The 20,623-nt window shown below is 47.7% G+C and overlaps 1 protein-coding gene across 1 annotated transcript in view; it reads right to left on the bottom strand.

The window, feature by feature from the left end:
- LOC140502775 (uncharacterized) overlaps window positions 1-19,520 on the bottom strand; it is a 61,069-nt gene extending 41,549 nt beyond the window's left edge. The window contains 5 exon segments of the mRNA XM_072606772.1: window positions 9,219-10,549; window positions 12,950-13,045; window positions 14,430-14,556; window positions 18,601-18,660; window positions 19,266-19,520. Of these exon segments, the coding sequence (XP_072462873.1) occupies window positions 9,219-10,549; window positions 12,950-13,045; window positions 14,430-14,556; window positions 18,601-18,636 (1,590 nt within the window). The 5' untranslated portion in view covers window positions 18,637-18,660; window positions 19,266-19,520.
- Window positions 19,521-20,623: the final 1,103 nt, after the last annotated feature.

Genomic DNA, 20,623 nt, shown 5'->3' with positions numbered 1-20,623 from the left:
GTGTGCCCCGCCGCGCCGAGCTGCCCTGAAGCCGGCCTGGCGCGCACAGGACACGCGATGACCGGGCCGCCGTGGGGGGCCTGCGTCCGAGCGCTGCCCCCGCGCCCTCCCCCGCACCGTGGCGGGGGGGCTCCCCTGGGTCCGCCTCCTGGAGTCCCCGAAGGTGGAGGAGCGGCCGGGGGTGCGGGTGCAGAACCAGCTGGCAGTCTGTGGGGGCTTAGGGGGCCCCGAGGCCGCCCGGGGGGAGCAGTCTGTCTGTCCGGGTGTCGTCCTTTGGACGGGTCGTTCGCCTGGTACTTAAGCCTCGGTCCCATTGGCACTCAGTTTTCTTGTTGCATCTTCTCCCTCTCGGGGTCTCCCCATCCGTGAGCAGGAGGCGGGCACCATGAGAGCCTTGGGCCTCATCAGGCATTTATTAAGCGCTTCTGGTGTACCCGGCGCTGCACCCCCCGCTGAGAGCACCAATGCAGAAAGCAGGCTGGGCCCTGGGGAGAGGGAGCCCCTCCCTTCATCTCCCCCTGAACTGGAGGTTCCCAGGGAGGACCCGGGGGCTGCGGAGAGGCGGAGACGGAGGCAGGTAGCCCCCACAAAGGACCCAGACACAGTCACTGGAGAGGCCAGAACCGACGGAAGCTGGCCTGGGAGGTGAGTCCTGAAGGGAGCCCGGGGGGACAGGTGGTGCAAAGGCGCCGAGGTGGGAGAGGAGCCGCAGGCAGCCGAGCTGGGCTGGACGTGGGCAGACCTGAGGCAGGGAGTCCAAAGAAGCCCGTACGGTCGTGTGTGCGAGAGTCGGTGGAGAGGAGGACATCGTGGAGAAGCGCGCCGGAGTGGAGGGGCCCGGACGGGAGAGGTGCGCGGCAGGGGGGCGGCTGTGAGCCCGGGGACCGGACACAAATGTGTGGACACAACGCATCTGAGATGTCTGCGGAGCGACCGGCGCAGTGATGGGGGATTGGGACTCAGAAGAGAAACGGGAGCTGCGCCTATCAGTGACTTTACTGAGCCTGTGGAACGACAGATTGGACCCGTGGGAGCTGATGAGAGCGCTAAGTCTGTAGAGAAGCAAGGGCCTAGGACAGAGCCGGGGCGGAAGAACCAGCGGAGGAGACGGAGGAGAAGGAAGGGACCAGCCTCAGCATGCGGTCAGTAGCGACCCGCGCTACGGCCAAGTCAGGAAGGGTGGTGACTGAGGCCGCCGACAGTCCTGAGGGGCCCGACGAGATCCGCAGCCAAGCGGAGTGAGTGCGGGCACGAGGTGCGGGCAGCTTTGTCAGGGAGCTTAACTGAGCGGGAGAGAACGGGGTGATGCCCGGCGGGGACAGCCGGCTGAGGAGGCGGGAGGGCTTCAAGAACGCAGGGAGAGAGCCAGGGCGCGTTTCCTCAGCTGCCGTCTGGCCGTACCTGTCATTATAATTACATGGCACTGGGTTTAGTTTTAGACTGAGATATAGATAGATAGATAGATAGATAGATAGATAGATAGATAGATAGATAGATAGATAGATAGATAGATACACTCAGATATTTTATATGATAGATACACTCAGATATTTTATATACTTGTATACTAATACACACTCCGCACCGGTTCATGTCTCCCCATTCTATGCCGTCTTCATATTTACCTTCTTACATCTCAGTCATATTCCATTAATATACAACCAAGATTGTCCAGCTGCTTACCGTACAAGCCATACATCCAATCCATGGGCATCTACCTTGTTTCCAGGCGGTGTTTTTGGGGCAGTGGGGAAGCTGCTATTCTGTTTTGGATGGCTGTAAATGTCCTGCTGTCCTTTGACCTATTTTCACCTAGATTTTGGTGGCACATTTGACAGACGTATTCTTGTGGAAAATACGGACAAGTGAGGACCAGAGGACATTAGAACTGGGTCTCCACAAGTCCGACCTCAAAGAACAGCTGTGAATGGTTCGACGTAAGTCTGGAAGCAGATTTCTCCTGGAGTGGATCTTTGTTTAAAAACCACATTTTTACTGATTTTTTTTTACGTTGCTTACATTCTCCCAGTATCACTTTCCTTCTCCCACCCAGAGAGCCATCCCATATAACAAACAATATTTTTAACGATAAAAAAACAGCCAAAAAGCAATATATCCAAAAATCCTAAAAGCATATACAGTGTTCCACAACCCCCTACTTCTGCAAACAAGGGGGGAAGGCGTCTTTTCGTGTGGCATGCTTGTTTTGTGTTTGGTCATTTTTGTAGCATGTTTTGTGGTGGTCCTTTCCATTTACGTCGTTGTACTTGTGTATAGTCTTCTTCATTCTGCATCACTTCAGGGAAGTCTTCCCATGCTTCGTTGGCTTTATCATATTCATAGTAATATTTCATTGAATTCATGTACAAGTTGCTTAGCTATTCCCCAATAAATGAACAAATACACTTCATTTCCAGTTCTTTTTAAAAACAAAAAATGCTGTTATATTCTGGTATCTTTTTTTTTTTTTTTTAGCATTGACTTACTTGAGGCATATGCCTAGTAGTGGACTCTCTGGGTCAAAGGGTAGGGATGTTTCAGTCACTTTAATTGCATAGTTCCAAACTGTTTCCTAAAATGATTGTGCTACTTCATAGTTTCACCAACAGTGCACTAGTGTGCCACCTTCTCACAGCCCCTCCAAAAAAATGTCCATCTTTTGGTCTTTGCCAATTTTCAGAGGATAGAGCGAAACTTCTGAGTTATTCTGATGTGTTTCTCTTCTTATTAGGGGCTTGGAATACTCAATATGGTTGTTATTCTGTGACCACTCATCCATTAGGGAATGATTATTGGTTCATACATATGTACATGTGCATGTGTGTTTACACTGTTTTGGATGCCAAATGTTATTCAAGATACTTGATACAAGATTTTCCCCAATTCAGCTGCTTCCCCTTCATATCCTAAATTGAGCTGTTCAGTCATGTTGGGGTTTTCTTGACAGACACTGGAGTGGTTTGCCATTTCCTTCTCTAGCTCATTTTACAGGTAAGGAAACTGAGGCAAACAGGGTTAAGTAACTTGCTCAGATTTGAACTCAGAAGAGGAACCTTTCTGGCTCATTCACTGTGCCACCTGGGTGCCCAGATGCATCGAGCAGCTTTTCAGTTTCATGCAATCAGAAAAATTGATGGTCTTTTCTAATTGCTGCTATTTCTTGCTGACTAAGAACACATCTCTTAGCCATAGTGGTAAGAAGCACATGATCTGTTTATTTTTTAGATGGCATGATCTTTGATCATCAGGTCATGTATCCACTTATAATTTGTAGAAGATGGTGTAAGATACTGGTCTAACCCAAATTTCTGCCAAACTGCTTTTTGTTTCCAAGAAGTTATCAAACAGGGGCCCCTACTATTTAATGCTTTACCAGTGACTTGAATAGATACACAAAGCTGCAGAGGAGGGTAGGAGAGATACCTAACACCACAGGATAGAAAACTGGGCTGAATCCAGTAAGATTCAATTCAATAAGAACTAATACAAAGCTCTCACACTGGTTCGAGCAGTTGACTTCCTGGATGGAAATGGCCTACGTGAATAGCAGTTTGTCTACCAGAGATCTGGCTCTACTTACTAAGGCACTTGCAGGCCATCTCCACGCATCTGCCTGACCTCCGGTCGTTATGCTCACTGCCCCCCATCCCCATCAAACCATGGAGTCTGGCAGCTGGGACACTTGGCGTTGATAAACTCCTGTCACATATTGCTCCAAATCTCCGACCTCCACGACACTTCTTGGCCATTCCCACACCACGCTACCGAGGACCTACTTCCCCCTCTTTAGTACCTCTTCACACGTTGTCCTTCCTCATTAGAAGGTAAGCTTCTGGGAAGCACAGACTGTCTAGTTTGCTTCCTTATCCCCAATGTTTATAGCCTAGTGCCTAACACACAGGTCACGTGTAATCAATACAGTCTAAGGCCCCACAACTGGTTCTCCCTTTCTTTTAGTCCCTTCCTTTAGGCCGTCATGTAAATCTCAGTGTTTGAGTCCTCAGGCTTTGGACAGGCTGCTGACACAGGAGTCCATGCCAAGTGGGAAGGCATTTAGAATGCTCAGTCAGCCTGTCACCATTAGTAAGCTCCTACTATGTGTTGGGGAATTTGCAAAGCTCGGATAGAAAAGCAAAATGGAATCCATGCTCTCAACATGTGCTTGGCACAGTGCCCGGTATATAGTAGGTGTTTAATGTTTACTATGCAGGATAAATTGAAGGCACACCCATTAAGGGGAGGGGACCAGAAGGAAGCTAGGGAAGCAAGGAGGTGGTTCTAAGGAGGGAACCTTCCAGGCGCCTGGGACAGCAAATGAAAACGCAGAGTCGAGGAATGGAATGCCTTGTCTTAGAAAAGGCAAGACCATTGTCACTGAATCACAGAATCCGGGTAAGGCATGTGGGGTGGGGGGAGGGGGTGTCAGAATGGGAGGTGCTTTGAATGCCAGAGGTTTACACATTTGATCACCTAGAGGTGACAGACACTGGAGTTCATGGAATAAAGGGCTGAAAGGGTCAGATCTGTATTTTGGGAGGCTTAATTTAACAGGTGAGTGGAGGATAGACTGGGGTGGGGAAAGTAGTCCAGCAGTAGAGAGGTAAGGGCAGTGTCACAGGAAGGGGTGGTACACAGTTGTTACAAAGGTGAAATCCACAGAACTTCACAACAGATCATAGATGGGGTGTGAGTAGAGGGTGACATGTAGGTGGTGATTCCAAATGACTGAGAGGTTGGTGTTACCCTCAACATTTAGAGAAATTTGGGAATGGGGAGGACCCGGGGGTAGATGTGCTCAGTTTGGGGCATGTTGAACTTAAGATATCTATAGGAAATCTAGTTCAAGAAGTCTAATAGGCAGTTGGAGATAAAGAGTCCAGGGGCTGGATGAGTAGGTTAATAATAAGTAATCATCAGCCTGCAAGATAATTAAAACCATAGGATCCAGCAAAGTAGAGTGAGGGAGTGATCAGACAGGAGAACTAGGATAGAGTGTCATGGAAACCTGAAGGTGACTGCCGGTGTCAGATGCTGTAGGGAGGTGAAGGATGAGGACGGAGAAAAGAACCTTCAGTTTTGACCAGTCAGAAATCGTTACTAGGTTTGGCAATGGCAGTTTCAGTTGAACAGAAAGGTAAAAAGAGTGTTTCCACAAGAGACAGGAGATACAGGACAATGGCTATTGAGGATGGAGCAAGTGAGAGTTTTACAAAGAGGGTGGAAACTTGGGTATATTAATAGGCAGTACAGAAGCAACTAGTAAACAGATTGAAGATAAGTTTGTTAGAGGGGGCAATGTGCCAGAGAATGGGATCATGTGTGCATGTAGAGGGGTCTGTTTTGGCAAGTACCACTCTTTCATGTGAAAAAAGGTGAAGGGAATAAGCATTTATACAGCACCTGCTAGGTGTAGGCATTGGGCCAAGCACCTTGTAAATAACTCATTGATCCTCATCACATTGAAAGGCAGGTGTTACCATTATCCCTATCTTACAGGTAGTGTCGGAGGCTGGAGTTGAACTTGGGTCTTCCTGGCTCTAGGCGCAGAGATCCACTGCACCAGCACCTAGCTGCTTTGGAGAAGGCATCTGGGGCATGTGAGATGAAAGGAAAAAAGGAAGACAAAAGTGAATGGCCTCATTTTTTTCAGTGAAATAAGAGGCAAGGTTCTCAGCTGAGGATGGGAGAGGGGAACCATGGGAGGTTCTTAAAGGACAAAGTGTTCTGGAAGAGCTACTGTGGAGAGTGGGTTGGTGAGTCATTTAGGGAGGTATAGAAGATTGCTTGGTGGCAATGAGGACCCACCTGAAGTTATGTGACATAAAGATGTGGTTTTAAACTTGGCTCATCCTCTTACAAGTTCACACCCACTTTAATCCCTGGTGGCCTGAAGTTGCTTATAAATGATGAAGACTTGCCCCATTCCTACTGTATAGGTAGAGTTAGGGACTACTAAGAACCTCAGGCTTTAGATTATTTGAAAACAGTAACTTGGGGCAGCTAGGTGGTACAGTGGATAGAGCACCAGTGCAGGAGACACTTGACGCTCACTAGTGGTGTGACCCTGGGCAAGTCACTGAACCCCAACTGCCTCATCCTGGATCATCAGTCATCCTGATGAATGTCTGGTCACCGGATTCAGATGGCTCTGGAGGACAAGTGAGGCTGGTGACCTGCACAGCCCTCCCTCACTCAAAAAAAAAAACCCAAAACAACAAAGTCAGGTGCATGTCATGTCATCATTTCTCTGATGGCATGGTCTTATTTGGCAATGAAGGATGAACACATACAAATAGTAACTTATCCTTTCTTCCCCTAAATGTGAGATCCTTATTCAATGACCAAGGAGTAGACATGCTACTGGAAAAACAGAATTCCATCAGTCTCAATATTCTCCCTACATACGAAACCAGTGGAAGGAAGTTCTAGCTCAATGGGAAAATGGCTCTCCTTGGATGCACATAAAGCCATTGATTGAGATGGTTTTATCACGTACACAGGCAATCAGAAATAGTGGTTCACACAGGATCTTTGATTATCTCGCACTGTAGTGCTTACAATAAATCTGCAAGAAGCTACAAGAATCGTTGGAGCCTATGTCTCATTTCTTGGATAGGATGAGGAATGTTCTAAGAACAACATAGGAAGGTCCTCCAAACTAAATCACTGCATACTTGGACATTTGGTGACTTCATGAAAGGGGAAGAATGAGTGAACAGGACATAACAGGAGGGCGAGAGTTCTATGGTAGCCACGAGAAGCTTGCTACACATTGCAATAAAGGAATTAAGAAAAACTGGAGTACAGGGTGGCATGAGAGCAATGGATGAGCAGAAACAAGGTTGGGCTGGTCATGCAGCAAATGCAAGAGAAAAGCAATGAGGCAAGCTCTTGTGCTTTGCTCCACTGCTATCAACCCATCAACCAATAAGCAATTTTTAAAGTGCTTACTATGGGCAAGACATTCTAAGTGCTGGGGAGACAAAAAAAAAAAAAAGGGTAGCTCCTGCCCTCAAGGAGCTCACCTTCTAGATGAGGAGACAACATGTACAAGTATGAAGAGAACACATAAAGTCAATACGAGACAATCTGGAGGTATGAAGTGGGAGAACTAGTAGCTGAGAGCCCTGGAGAAACAGGTGGCATTTGAGCTGAGTCTTGAGGGAAATCCGGAACTCCAAGAACTGGAGGTGAGGAGGGAGTATATTCCAAACATGCAGACCAATGACGGAACATCAGCAGGTCAGTGTGGCTGGACTGCAGAGGTCGAGGGGATCAAAGGGTAAGACTAGAAAGTAGGTCTCAGTGTCAAATGGGAAAGTCTATACTTGATCCTCGAGACAAGGGAGCATCATTAGAGCTGGCTGAGCAGAGTGTGAGTGCCATGGTCAGCCCTGAAGGAGCATGCTGGCAGCTGTGCAGAGGCTGGACTAAGGCAGGCTCAACAGAGAGGAGCTTCTTACAATAGTCCAGGTGAGAAGCTATGGGAAATGAAAGAGGGTGGGCTCTCACAGGGTGAGATCAGAGGTCCAGCTGAGAATTCAAATGACTTAAATCACAAAGCCTGGCTATTTAGTTTGTTTTAGAAATGAGAATCAAGTGGAACAAGACAGCAAATATCATTGAACCCTTTTGCGTGCCCTTAGAAGGCACTAGAGAGTAGAGAAAGCTGACTGGCATGTGGAATCAGAGCACAGAGTTTGAAGCCTCACTCTGGACTTTCGTTTCCTCATCCCTAAAATGACAGGTTGGATGGGGCAAATTCTCAGGCCAAGTCTGTGCTTTTTCTTTTCAAATTAAACATTGTTAGAAATTTAATATCCAACATCAGTGCAAATACCTAAACTGGCTAAGTAACTATTTTCATTTAACTTAACTGCATAAAGTCCCAGAGCCTTCCAGCAGTCTCACCTTATGAGTGATGGTCAGGATTCTTTTCCTCCTATGATCATATGAATCATTAATAGTTATAGCGAGCATTGTTTACGTAGCACTTTCAGGGTTACACAGCACCCTACACATATCATCTCATTCGATCCCCTCAACAGCCTGGGAAGGAAGTCCTGCCATTATCTCCATTTTACAGGCGAACAAACTGAGACAAACGGGGTTAAGTGATTTGTCCCTGATCACATAGTTAGGAAGTGTCTGAGGTCAGATTTGAACTCATGTCTTCCTGACTCTAGACCCTGAGCTTTATCCACTGCATCACCTAGCTACCATTTTCCTATTTGTTTTTATTTATTTCCTCTATAATATTTTATAAAAGTGTTTCTAGATTTCCAACATTAAGATTTTTTTCTTCTGAGGAAAGCATTTCCCCAATGAAGACATTCATTCTATCCATTAAGCATTTTTTTTATCAAGAAAAATTGTGATTTCTGGGGACAGGTCTTCCCCAGTTCATTATACTCATAAAGTTTGTCATTTGAACACAACATTCCCTGATGTTAAGGTGAGAGGAGCAGTGGAAAGTTTCCCGCAGTTGCTAGAATCATCTTTCCCCCTCTACTGCGAATTTTCTGATGAATGTGTTTTGAACTCTGATGAAGGTCTTCCCACGTTAAATACAATGATAAGTTTTCTCTCTACTATGAATTTTCCTGATACTCATTAAGATCTTTAATCTCTCAAATGGCCTTTTCATAATCACTATGTTGATAATATTTCTCCCCTTTCTGAGGCTAAGAAAGTTGACCCTGGAAGGTTTTCCCACCTTCATAATATTTTTTTCCAATGTGAATCTCCTGATGTGGATTAAATTTTAAACTCTGGTTGAAGATCCCTACATTCATTACATTTAAGATATATTTCTCTTAAGTTCAGTTTTCAAAAATTCTTGTAGAAAGCCTTCCCATATTCAACACATTAATAAGTCGTCTATCTAATACTCTGCTACTCACTTCATTTTTTTACCTTCTCAAAGGTTCTTAGCAGAACTATTACACTGATAATGTTTCTTTCCACTATAAATTTTCTGATGCACAGGAAGTTGTTTGCCTTGGCTGCACTTCCCACCTTCACAGGGTTTTTCTCCAGTATGAATACCCTAAGATAAAGTAAGCTTTGATGTCCTCAGATGGAGTCTTCCCACATGAATGATTGTTCTGTGCATAAGAATTTTTTGATTGAGAGTAAGTTGTTAACTCTGAAGGAAAGATCTAGATTAATTTCACTCTGCTGTGACATTTCTGATGTTGAGTATGTTGTGTCTTCACACTAAAGGCTTTCCCACATTCATTACATTCATAAGGTTTTTCTCCTGTATGAGTTCTCTGATGCTGAGTAAGATGTGAGCTCTGGCGAAAGGCCTTCCCACATTTTTTGCATTCATAAGGCTTAGCTCCAGTATGAACCCTCTGATGTCGAATAAGTGCTGAGCTCTCCAGGAAAGTCTTCCCACACTCTTTACATTCATAAGGCTTTTCTCCTGTGTGAATTCTCAGGTGTCTAGTGAGTTGTGTCTTCAGACGGAAAGCCTTTTTACATTTGTTACACTCATAAGGCTTCTCTCCACTGTGAATTCTCTGATGTACAATAAGCTGTTTGCTTTCACTGAAGGCCTTCCCACATTCACTGCATTCATAAGGTCTCTCTCCAGTGTGAATTCTCTGATGCACAGTAAGTTGTGCACTTCGGCCAAAGGTCTTCCCACATTTGTTACATTTGTAAGGTTTCTCTTCAGTGTGAACCATGTGATGCTGAATGAGCTGTTTCCTTAGGCGGAAGGCCTTCCCACATTCACAACATTCAAAAGGTTTATCTCCAACATGAATTTTTTGATGGTGAATAAGATCTGGTCTCTGGTGGAAGACTTTCTCACATTTATTACATTCATAAGATTTATCTGTATGTTGACTTCTCTGACACATGGGAAATTTTGAGCTCTCACAGGCCTTTGTACACTCGTTCCATTCACAAGGTTTCTCTCCAGTATGAGTTTTCCGATGTTTTTTTAGATTGAGTTCCTTGCCACTGGATTCCATACATTCAGAAGATTTTTCTCTTGTGTGGACTCTCTGAGGTTCAGTAAACTTTTTGCACTCACCGAAGGTCTTATCATATTCACTGGATTCATTTGGTTTCTTTCTTTTATGAATCCTTTGATGTCGAACAAGTGCTGAGTTCTCAAGGAAAGTCTTCTCACAGTCCTTACACTTATAACACTTTTCTCCAATATGAATTTTATGATGTCGAATGAGGTCTGAGCTCTGGTGGAAGCCCTTCCCACATCGAATACATTCATATGGTTTCTCTCCAGTATGAATTCTCCGATGTCGGATAAGTTGTGAGTTCTGGCGGAAGGTCTTCCCACATTTTTGGCATCCAAAAGGTTTTTCTCCAGTATGAATTCTCTGATGCACAATAAATTTGGAGTTCTCCAGGAAGGACTTCCCACATTCCTTACATTCATAACGTTTTCTTCCAGGAAGGATTTTCTGATGCTGCAGAAGCTGTTTGTACTCAAGGAAAGTCATCCCACAGTCATTACATCGATAACGTTTCTCTAAAGTACAAACTTTTGGGTGCTGAATATCTTTTTTACTACCTGAAAGGAAGAACAGGGAAGTGGATGATTAATACTTTCTCTTTTCCTCCATTTCCCAAGGACTGCTCACAGGCTTTAGAAAGTTTCTCCTGCCTGCTCTCTTGGGACAGAGGGGAGGAGGGTACAGTTTCATTTTTGCATTGGAGTACTCAATATATGTTATATAAAGGTATAATGGCAGACATTTAGATGAACACAGATTCAAGATTAAATTATTTCCTAGAACTGTATTAAAAGGATGAATGCTTGACTTATGAACAAATCCTTACTGTAGTATAAATGGCTGATATTTGAATGAATTAAGGAAATGAAAGAGAACATCTACAGAGAGTTAATGCCTTTAACAACTTGCAAATATATCCCTTCTATGAGGGGGAGGGAGGGGAGAGGATATGAAGGAAGGAAGGAGGAAAGACTAAACAGGAGGAATAAAGACAATGGATAAAAGGTTGTGGGTGGCAAGGAGAGATGGAGTCACCAAGTAAACAGACTAAAGAAGAAAGATGATAAGGGGAAATATCCGACAATGAGTAACCAGTGATGACAAAACAGAATGAAGCTCGAAGTACTCATCAACTCACAAAGGCACCTCCTCAGCAGTGACCGGCTCTCATTCCTTCCCCTTCTATCATCCAGCAGGAGGCTGCTGAATCCATCTCCCTACAATCTCAGTGACTTCATGACAGGACCCTCTTTTATCCCTGGCATCCTTTCCTTCAGGATAAATGTCCCTGAGGCAGATACTGAAAACCTCCCATGACCTGGCTTCCCCTAAATCATCACTTCTCCTTTTTCACTCCACAAAAGGGGAAGAGCCTTAAAGGGCTCCAGGTTCAATCTTCAGCACATCCAGAATGCTTTGCATGAGTCCTACGAGAAGGGGTCACTCCAACCTGGTCCTGGACCCTGTATCACTTCCCCTCATATCACCTTCCTGGCTGCTAGGTCACACATTTTAATTACATTTTGCTTAAAGTTTGCAGAACCCCCGGTCTTTCTTTAAAGAAAGAGGGCCACTTAGATCAGTGACCACCTTGTTTTGTGGACTTGATGTCTGGCACCCAGCTGTAAAGCCTCCCACTTATTCACAATTTCCCAGGCGTTGTCAGATTCTTCTTGGATCCTGACTGTCACCCCCACAGGTCTGCTCTTCCTTCTGAGAACCATGCAAATCTATACCTTCTACTGTGTTACATGTATTCCAATTGTGGAGAAGAAGGAAATTCTTATCCATTCAACAAACAGAAGAAATTCTAGGAGACAAAGAAGATTAATTAGATTACAGCAAGCTGAAGAGTTTCTGTATGACAAAAAGCAGGGTATCCAGGATAAAAAGGAAAGAAATAGACAGAAGGAAAACACTGTTGCCTTAAATATTTCTGCTAAAAATCTGACTGTCAGACTTCATAGCAATTGAATCAAATTTTAAGAGATCCAATTCCAACACCTAAATGACCAAAACAGGCATTATAGATTATCAATAGCAATCTGAAATATCAAACTCTCCAATAATCAGAGAAGTTGGAGTGAAAATAATTCTGAATTCCTACAACATGCTGATGAGATGAATAAAGATGAGTAAAAGTGATCAAATTGTTGGTCGAGAAGTAGAGAATCAGGGGGTCAGTTGTGCTGATGGCAGCTAGGAACAGCCACCTTCTTGAAAAGCAATGTGATAATACACAGCTGTGCTTCAAAACTGACCATGCCCCGGGTCTGCTCCTCAGAGCACATCCAAGAAGTGCTGCTGGAGGAAACCAAGACCTCACTCTCTCTCAAGAAGCATTTGCAGCAACATTATGTAAAATGGTAAAGTGAAAAAGATAAAGTGAATGGTAAATTTACCATTATGTACATGGTAAAGTAAAAATCTGAATTCCCTCAATGGGACCAGAATTGAATGAGTTTGGCCAGATGGACCCAGTGCCACACGGGCCCAGCAATGTCAGGGAAATGCAGTGAAGAAAGGAGGACAAGGATGACAACAGTTTTCTTAAAAAAACACCAGCATCTGTCTTCAAAATCCACAGAAAATATCAGGAGATGAAGAAGCAAAAAGGGCCTTTACAACTGTTTTAAGGTAAGACACTATTAAAAAAAAGGCAATGAATTGATGCAGGGCGAACATGAGGATGGCTGCTAAAGATAAGGTAACACTGAGAAAGCGCAGAAGAGGAAACCCCATGTCGTTGACTCCTCAAGGAATCACTGTCTATGAGGGACATGGGAGGTGACAGCTGCCATCAGCGTCATGTGCTGAATCAAAGATGAGGCTCTAGGAAGGCAGCCTTAGTGCTTGTCCACGGGCCTGGGGACGCCGTTAGGAGTCCTCTCTGTCTCACATTTTACCAATGCCTCCCTCAAATGCCTAACAGAGCTGCCTTGTTTCTATGAACTCACCTGGAGAGGTGCTTTCTAGGCGGCCTCCCTCTGGCGTCCAGGCCACCTCCCCTCGCTCCAACTGGTTGATCACATCTGGATTAGAGACTGCAAATCCTGTTCATTGAAAATGGAAAGATGCTGGGAACAGAACGCCACATCCTCAAAGGAAGACACAGTCCTTCCTCCTCTAGGCAGAAAAGTGGGGCTGTTGCTTACGCTGCCAGCTGTGGTTGCTATGTGATTGGCTTTGTTTAAACCGGTCACCCATGTGAGATCAATGGGGCTGGGGTCCAGGGGATGGTATTTCAGGCAAAGATGAGAGTATTTTTTAAAAAGCACTCATAAAAATGTAAGAAAAGAATTCAATGTATGGAGGAAAAGGAGGTCTTCCAGGAAGAATAAAAGATGCTTTGGACATCCAAAAGACACTCTATGCCGTTGTGCCAGGAAGCACAAAAAAATGGCTTACAGAGCTGGGCTTAGAAATCAAATCAGCTTAGCAACCATTCTGGAGGACAATTTGGAACTATGCCAAAGGGCTATAAAACCAGGCGTGCTCTTTGATCCAGCAACGCAGTTACTAGGTCTGTAACCCACAGAGATGGAAAAGGTGTGGGGAAACCTATTTGTACAAAAACATTTACAGAAGCTCCTTTAGTACTGGCTAAGAAGTGGAAATCAAGGAGACGCCCATCAGCTGGGGAACGGCTGAACAAGATGCGGTACATGATAGCAATGGAATATTATTGTGCTACAAGAAGTGATGAGCAGAATGACTTCACAAAAACCTAGAAAGACTAACTTCCATGAACTGACACAGAGTCAGACAGGAGAACAGCGTACGCGGTGATGGCCATATTGTACAATGGACACTGTGAATGACTTAGCTGTTCTCGGCAATGCAGTGATCCAAGACAATCCCAAAGGACTCATGATGAAACGTGCTCTCTGCCTCCAGAGAAGGAACTGAAGGCACCTGAATACAGATGCAAGAACTGATTTTTCACTTTTCTTTGTTCGTTTTTTCCTGTGAAATCACTAATATGGAAATGTTTTCTACGATTGCACACAACCTAAATCAAATTGCTCAGCGTCTCAGGGATGGGATGGGGAAGGGAGGGAGGGATGGAATTTAGAACTCAAAACTTAAAAAAAACGTTAAAAATTGCTGTTACATGTAACTGGAGAAAAAATAAAATATTTTTAAAATGTTGGGGAAAAAAAAAATCAGTTTGCTTGACTCATCCCTTGCTAGGACAAGGGGAACCTTTTATGTATGAGCTGAGCTCTGGGACATTAAGGAAGAATCCTGGACCTGCAGCGCCCGCGAGTGAGGAAGGCATGTTCTCAGACCAGTCAAGCTCCTGCCATTCAAAGGCCCTGTCACAACACGATGAAGCCTCTCTGACTTCTGCATGTCCAACACTAACTGGTCACAGCTCCAGATCCAGAAAGGAGGTGTGGAGTCTGGTTCTGACTGGGGGGCAGCCAACCTTACCCAGGGAGATCACGTTCCGATAGTTCTCCAGCATCACCTCCTTGTACAACTCTTTCTGAGATTGGTTTAAGTTTCGCCACTCCTCCTGGGAAAATTCCACAGCCACATCCTGGAATGTGACTGATTCCTGAAATGCCAAAAACATCTGTATTTACCCAGGAACCTTCCCACCTGCTGCCCTGGGAAGAGAGAGGAAGTTGGCAGGGAGTAGAGGGGGTGGGGCTCCCAAGAAATAAATGAAAACGCATCTATTTAAGCACTTACAGCGAAGCATTGTGCTAATGCACACTGGGGATACAAAGAGGAAAAAAGCAAGACCGTTCCTGTCACAGGAAAGCTGGGAGAGGTGTTCTGGTTTGGGAAGAAGCAGGGACTATGAGTGGAGGAGTCACTGGCAGGCTGACAGCCCTGCCCCTGCAGGATTCAGTGGCAGGGAGGATGGTCTGGAGATGACCAGGGAAAGGTGAAGCATTGCTGGGGCCAGATGTGCTGGGGAGCAGGAGCTCCCTGGGGAGGGCACCAGGCAGGGAGGGCACCAGGCAGGGAGGGTGGATGGTCACAATTCAAAGACTTTCTAAGTCAAATGCTTCTTGAGAACATCCTGTGTGGCCAAGGTTGTCCTAGATTCTGAATCATGCCACAGTACAAAGCTGGTAGTGGCTGGTATGGCTGTCCTGTATCGGCCACTTCCTCAGTGGAAGGAATTTCTGGTGGCACCTCCTGCCAGTGCTGGGGACTCAGCTGCTGACTTACAGGCTCAGAGAACTGTCTGGGACTCTACACAGTGACTTACCCCTGCTTACATAGTCATGAGGCCTCCTGACTTGTCAACCATACCTTAATAACTCAGGATAATAAAGCTCCATGAAATTATTCCCATTTTGTAGATGGGAAAACTGAATCTGAATTCACAGCATCAGGCTCCCATGGAGATACATTTCCACACTAAGAACTGTGTAATAAAAATGATTTCACTGTGAACAAACGAGTGAATGCCAAAGCACGGAGGTGCTTACAACGTGCCAAACCCTGCTAAGCTGCCAGAGGTGGTAGCTCTATGGAAATTGCTAAATAAACAGTAATGCTCATTTGGAGAAATACGACAATGCCACGTAAATGAACCTATTTATTACCAAGAATGTATTTTGCAGACTAGAGAAAAATAATAACACACTTATCTGGAAGAAGCCAAGATTAAGGATTAATGAAAAAGTGGGAAGGAAGGAAAAGGAGCCCAGCTGTAACCAAAGCGCACTCCAAGGCGATACCCACCAAAACAGAGAGGTTGGTCAGGGCAACATGCAGCCTTGAGGCCACATGGGGCCCTCTAGGTCCTTGGGTACAGCCCTCTGACTGAATCCAAACCTCACAGAACAAATCCCTTTAATAAAAGGATTTCTTCTGTGAAATGTGGACTCGGTTAAATAGCCATATCCAAGGACCTAGAAGGCCCCGTGTGGCTTTAGTGTCGCAGGTTCCCCACCCCTAGATTAGATATATGATATATGGAAGAAATGAACAGCAGAGCATTGACCCTGATGAGCCCCAAGCCCCAGCAACCACAAACAACCGAAAATGCTGAGCACACCAAGAGAACTTGTCCATAAAGGGTCACATCAAAAACAAGGGGGAGGACAAGGAAGGACGTTTATGCTTCACAACTCCAGAAAGCGGAAGAGCGGGGGGCACCAAGGCGTGGGGCGCACTGCACAAACCAGACTAACAGAGTTAAGATGCCAACAAGTGCAGCTTGGTAGGAAGCTTCTCTTGGCAAGGCCTCATTCCCAGGCTACCTAAGGAACGGATCCCGACCTGTAAGTACAAGATCCTCTCCTCCACAGGTAAATGGGCGAAGGACGGGAAGAGGCCATTTTCAAAGGAAGAACCCAAGATATCAACAACACATGAAAAATGGTCCAAATCACTCCTTATTAAAGAAACACAATCAGCTGGACGAGAAGCAAGATGCCAACTGGTGGAAGGGGGATGGGAAAACAGGTCCAGCCATTCCCGTGAGCCACCTGGGCTGTGGCCCAAGTCTGGGCTGCACATGCCCAGTAACGCTGCTCAGTCGTCCCCCAAAGGGATCAAAGAAGGGGGAAAACGATCCCTAAGCACACAAAACGCTGCTGGTGCATCGTAAAGACTGGAAACCAGGGGAGCACCACCAATGGGGAAAGGGCTAAACAAATGGCGGTCTACGAATGGGATGTGGGAGAAGTAGGAAGGGGCAGTCTCAGGAGAACCCAGGATGAAGGGGGAAAGGGGCAGAGAACAAGCATTTAGGAAGCATCTCCTGAATGCCAAGCACCATGCCAAGTGCTTCTCCTAAGTGGGAGGGGGTGCTGTTATCCATTTTACAGCTGAGGAAACTGAGGCAGACAGCAGTTAAGTGACTTGCTCCTGGTCACAGTAAGCCAGCATCTGGTCTCAGGCCCAGCACTCTGTCCCCCGTGGCACGGAATAGGGAATAGACCAGAGTCGCACTGCATACAGACAGCACGTGGAAGGACCTGGGAACTTGACATACACATCCTGCCCCCTGCTCTGGGAACTGCAGAGGGCAGGGTCCCATCTCCTCCAGTCACCAAACCCAATGGCCTCCAACATGGTGGCCATCCTTTCCCCTGGACACTCGTTTCTGGCCCCTCCCAGCTCTCCTCCTTCCTTTCTGGCAGCCCCTTCTCTGGCTCCATCCCCCTCCAGGCTGTGCCCTAGGTCCTTGGGCATCTCCTAGGCTCCCCAGGCTCTCCTCCTCCCTCTCTGACCACTTCATGGTCCTCAGGCTCCCCTACTGGACCCTCCTCCAGGTCATACCCTCTGCCCTCTCCCTCTTCCCTATTCTCAAATCTATTAATCCAGCCCTAACCTCTTTCAGAGGCAGCGGTGCACACCGCAGGGGGCCTAGAAGCAGGAAGACCTGAGTTCAAATCCAGCCTCAGATGCTTACAAGTGATGTGACTCTGGGGAGGCATTTTACCTGTTTGCCTCAGTTTCCCCAAGTGTACACTGAGTGGAACGATAGGATCAAATGTGATAATATGTATAAAGAGCACAGGACCTGCCACATAACTGTCTCGGGTCTCCTACGTCTGTGACCTTGAGCTGAATGTCCCATAGGCACCTCAAAATCAACATGTCCAAAACTGAGCTCATCATCTTACCTTCCCTGACTATTGAGGGCATCCCCAGGCCCTCAGCCCCCATTCTTCCAGTCTCCCCAGGCCCCATCCCCCCAGCCTCCCCAGGCACACAACCTTGGAGTCACTCTGGACTCCTCACTGTCTTACCGCTCCCCCATCCCACCCAAGTAGCCAAGGTGCTTCGAAGGCCTGCTGTCTTCCCCTCTGGAGCCCCCCTTCTCTAACACTGCCCAGCTCCCTGCCCTGGTGCAGATCCTCATGCCCTCAGGCCTAGACTATGGCAGCAGCTGCTGGGGATCTGCCTGCCTCAGTCTCTTCCCTTGCAGTCCACCCTCTCCCATTGAGCCTCCAAAGTGACTCCCCTAACTGAAGGGCTGACCCCCCCCCCCCCTTCTCAAGAGTCCATTGGCTCTCTGTGGCCTCTGGGATGGAAGATGAGCCCCGAGAACCCAGAGACCCCCTCCTGTTGGCCCCCAGCTGGGTCTGGTTAACTGGGGCACTGGCTGCTTTCTCTCCTCACCTTGGTCTCCAAGGGCCTGTCTTGTTCCCCCTCAGTGTGCAGGCCTTCCCCCAGGTCACCTCTGGGTTCTCTGCTGGGAGGGTCTTGGACATACCTAGTTCTGCCGAGTTTCTCCTCATTACACCGTGAGGCCCTTTGCCTCAGCACACAGTAAGTACTTTCTGAGGCCAGCATGGGCCCTGCTCCTCGGTTATCCCCCATCCCCACTGGATCTACCTTAGGCACACAGTCCCCAGTTAGAATGGGAGTGCCCACCTCCACCCCACAGCAAGGACCCTGTTTGTGGCTTTGCCTCCTTTGGCTGAGCCCAGTCCCAAGGCACAGAGAGAGGTGGTCGAAGAACTGGGGCCAGGCCCTGCGTCAGCCAGCTGCTGTGGGATCCTGTGGGTCTGGCCCAGGTTTGGCAGTGCAGAGGGTGAGGGGAAGCCCGACCCAGGGGCCCCAGTTCTGAGGGTGCCTGGATGTGGGGGCCTCCGAGGGTAGCTGTGGAAAGAAAGTGCTCGCTCACCTGGCTGCTGTGGGCTTTCCTCAGGACAGGGGCCATGCTGAGGGCTCCTCAAGGTGGGAGCTGGGGAGGAAAGGGAAGGGTGAGAAACAGCAGCCACGGCCCAGGATGCGATTTAGGCCCACAGATACTGAGACTTCCCTGGGTAGGAAGAGGCCCTTCCCAGGAAGCCTGAGAGGGGCAGATACAATGTAACCAGAGCAGAGAATGTTACTAAACCCTGGCAGGCTTCCAGGAGGAGGCCTTCACTCTGGGAGGCACGCCCTGGACAGTGGCCTCCCAGACCAAGGGCCAAGCACGTGCCCCTGGAGGAGGCCCCACGTGGCTCTGGACCCCAGGACCCTGATGACCCTGACAATGTCCCTCTTCTTCAGAGAGGCAGCCCTCTAAAGCAGGAGCCACTTGGGACGCCTGAAGAACAGATGACCCTCAGTCTCCCCTCTGTGCTCCTGCTTTGGTTGGTGTCCCCAGAAATGGCCTAGTCTCCATTTTCACCATTCACTCTCAGTTTACAGCATGACACGGCACGGCATCTCTAGCCTCTGGGTCTTTGCCCAGGCTGTGCACCCCACCTAGGACGCCAAGCTCACCTTCCCCCACTCCAGCCCTTGGAGGCTTTACACCAAAGGACTCCCATTCACCCAGGATTTGCAAGGTCTCTTACTTACACCTTTTCCTCTCTTATGGGCTTCGGACACTTGGAAGTAGAAAGAAAACTTCCTGAGGGAGGGGCAGGTCCCCAACAAACTCCTACCTTAAGGAGAACAGGCGGGGGAGGTGACTGCGCAAGCGCAGACCTGACGCTCCCCCTCCTACTCAAAGGGAGAGGGCGAGGGCGGCGGCAGCTGGAAGAAACTGATTGGCTCGGGACTCGCACCGCTCCCCCATCTCTGACCAATAGGCGCAGAGAAGCACTGCGCAAGCGCCAACCTCTCCACCCACCTCCCAACCCCTCCCCCTGGTCCCCATGAGGGGCCCCCAACCCAGCGAGACGGCTGCCTGCTCTGCCCCCGCTCCGCCCGCCCAGCCCTAAGTCGGCCTCGGGCTCCCATTCACCCTGGCCCGGCGTGCACTGCGCTCCTCTGCCCGCGGGGAGGTGGCTGGGAGCGCCGCCACGTGGACGAAAGGCCGCAGGACATGACGTACAACTCCCTGCGCCACCAAGTGGGGAAAGCCTTCTGGGAAATGTAGTCTGGTGGCCCTCCCCTCCCCCCAGAGCCTTTCCCAGGCTTCGCCTCTTCTTTATGGTAAAGAAAGCAATTTTGAAGGATTTAAGAGGGGGTGGAGCCAATATGTCACAGTAAAGAGGTCTTTTTTTTTCCCCAGCGTTCCCTATGTGCCCCTTTAAACAACTTTAAAAAGCCCATCAGACCAAATTTAGGGTTCTGAGTATAACGAATAATAAAAAGTCACCGTGAGTGATCTGTCCAGCGGACCAGAGCTCCCGGGAGCGCGCCGGTTTGCAGGCAGCAACCTCACTGGGTAAAATAGACCTTGAGAAAAACTGAACTAAAAGTACAAAAACCTGAAAATCTAGGCAGATGTTATGAAAGGAAGAGGTGCCGCGGGGCTGTAACAACATCGAGCTTGTTCCTCTAGCGTACGTTGAACAGGATAAAGTGCTCTTGGTTGGCTTTGACTCCGGGCAGGTGTCCTAATTAGCTTCTTCGTAAGGATCCTAATTATCCAACCACGTAGCAGGCTCACACCCCTCACTAGATGTCAGTCAGGCTCAGAATTAGGCAGGTGGGAATCATTGTGCAAAAAGGAAGCAGCATGACGGGGACACCAACGCCGGAGGAGCCTGCCGTTACCTGGGAAGGCCACGTTCTCAGCCTCGTTACCTGGGAAGGCCACGTTCTCAGCCCTTTGTCGTCATTCTTCGGCCACGCTCCGCTTGACAGCTTGAGGCATTTCCCTCAGACGGTGCGTTGCTGACGTCATGATCGTTCAGGCAAGGGTACCTGAATTCAAACCTCAACAATATCCGCTTGGAGTCCCAGAAGAGTGTATCTCAAATAGCAAG

This window comes from Notamacropus eugenii, chromosome 4, assembly GCF_028372415.1.
Source record: "Notamacropus eugenii isolate mMacEug1 chromosome 4, mMacEug1.pri_v2, whole genome shotgun sequence".
Taxonomy (NCBI): Eukaryota; Metazoa; Chordata; class Mammalia; order Diprotodontia; family Macropodidae; genus Notamacropus; species Notamacropus eugenii.
Note: the sequence above shows the minus strand (reverse complement) of the source record. Positions and strands in the feature narration are given on the sequence as shown.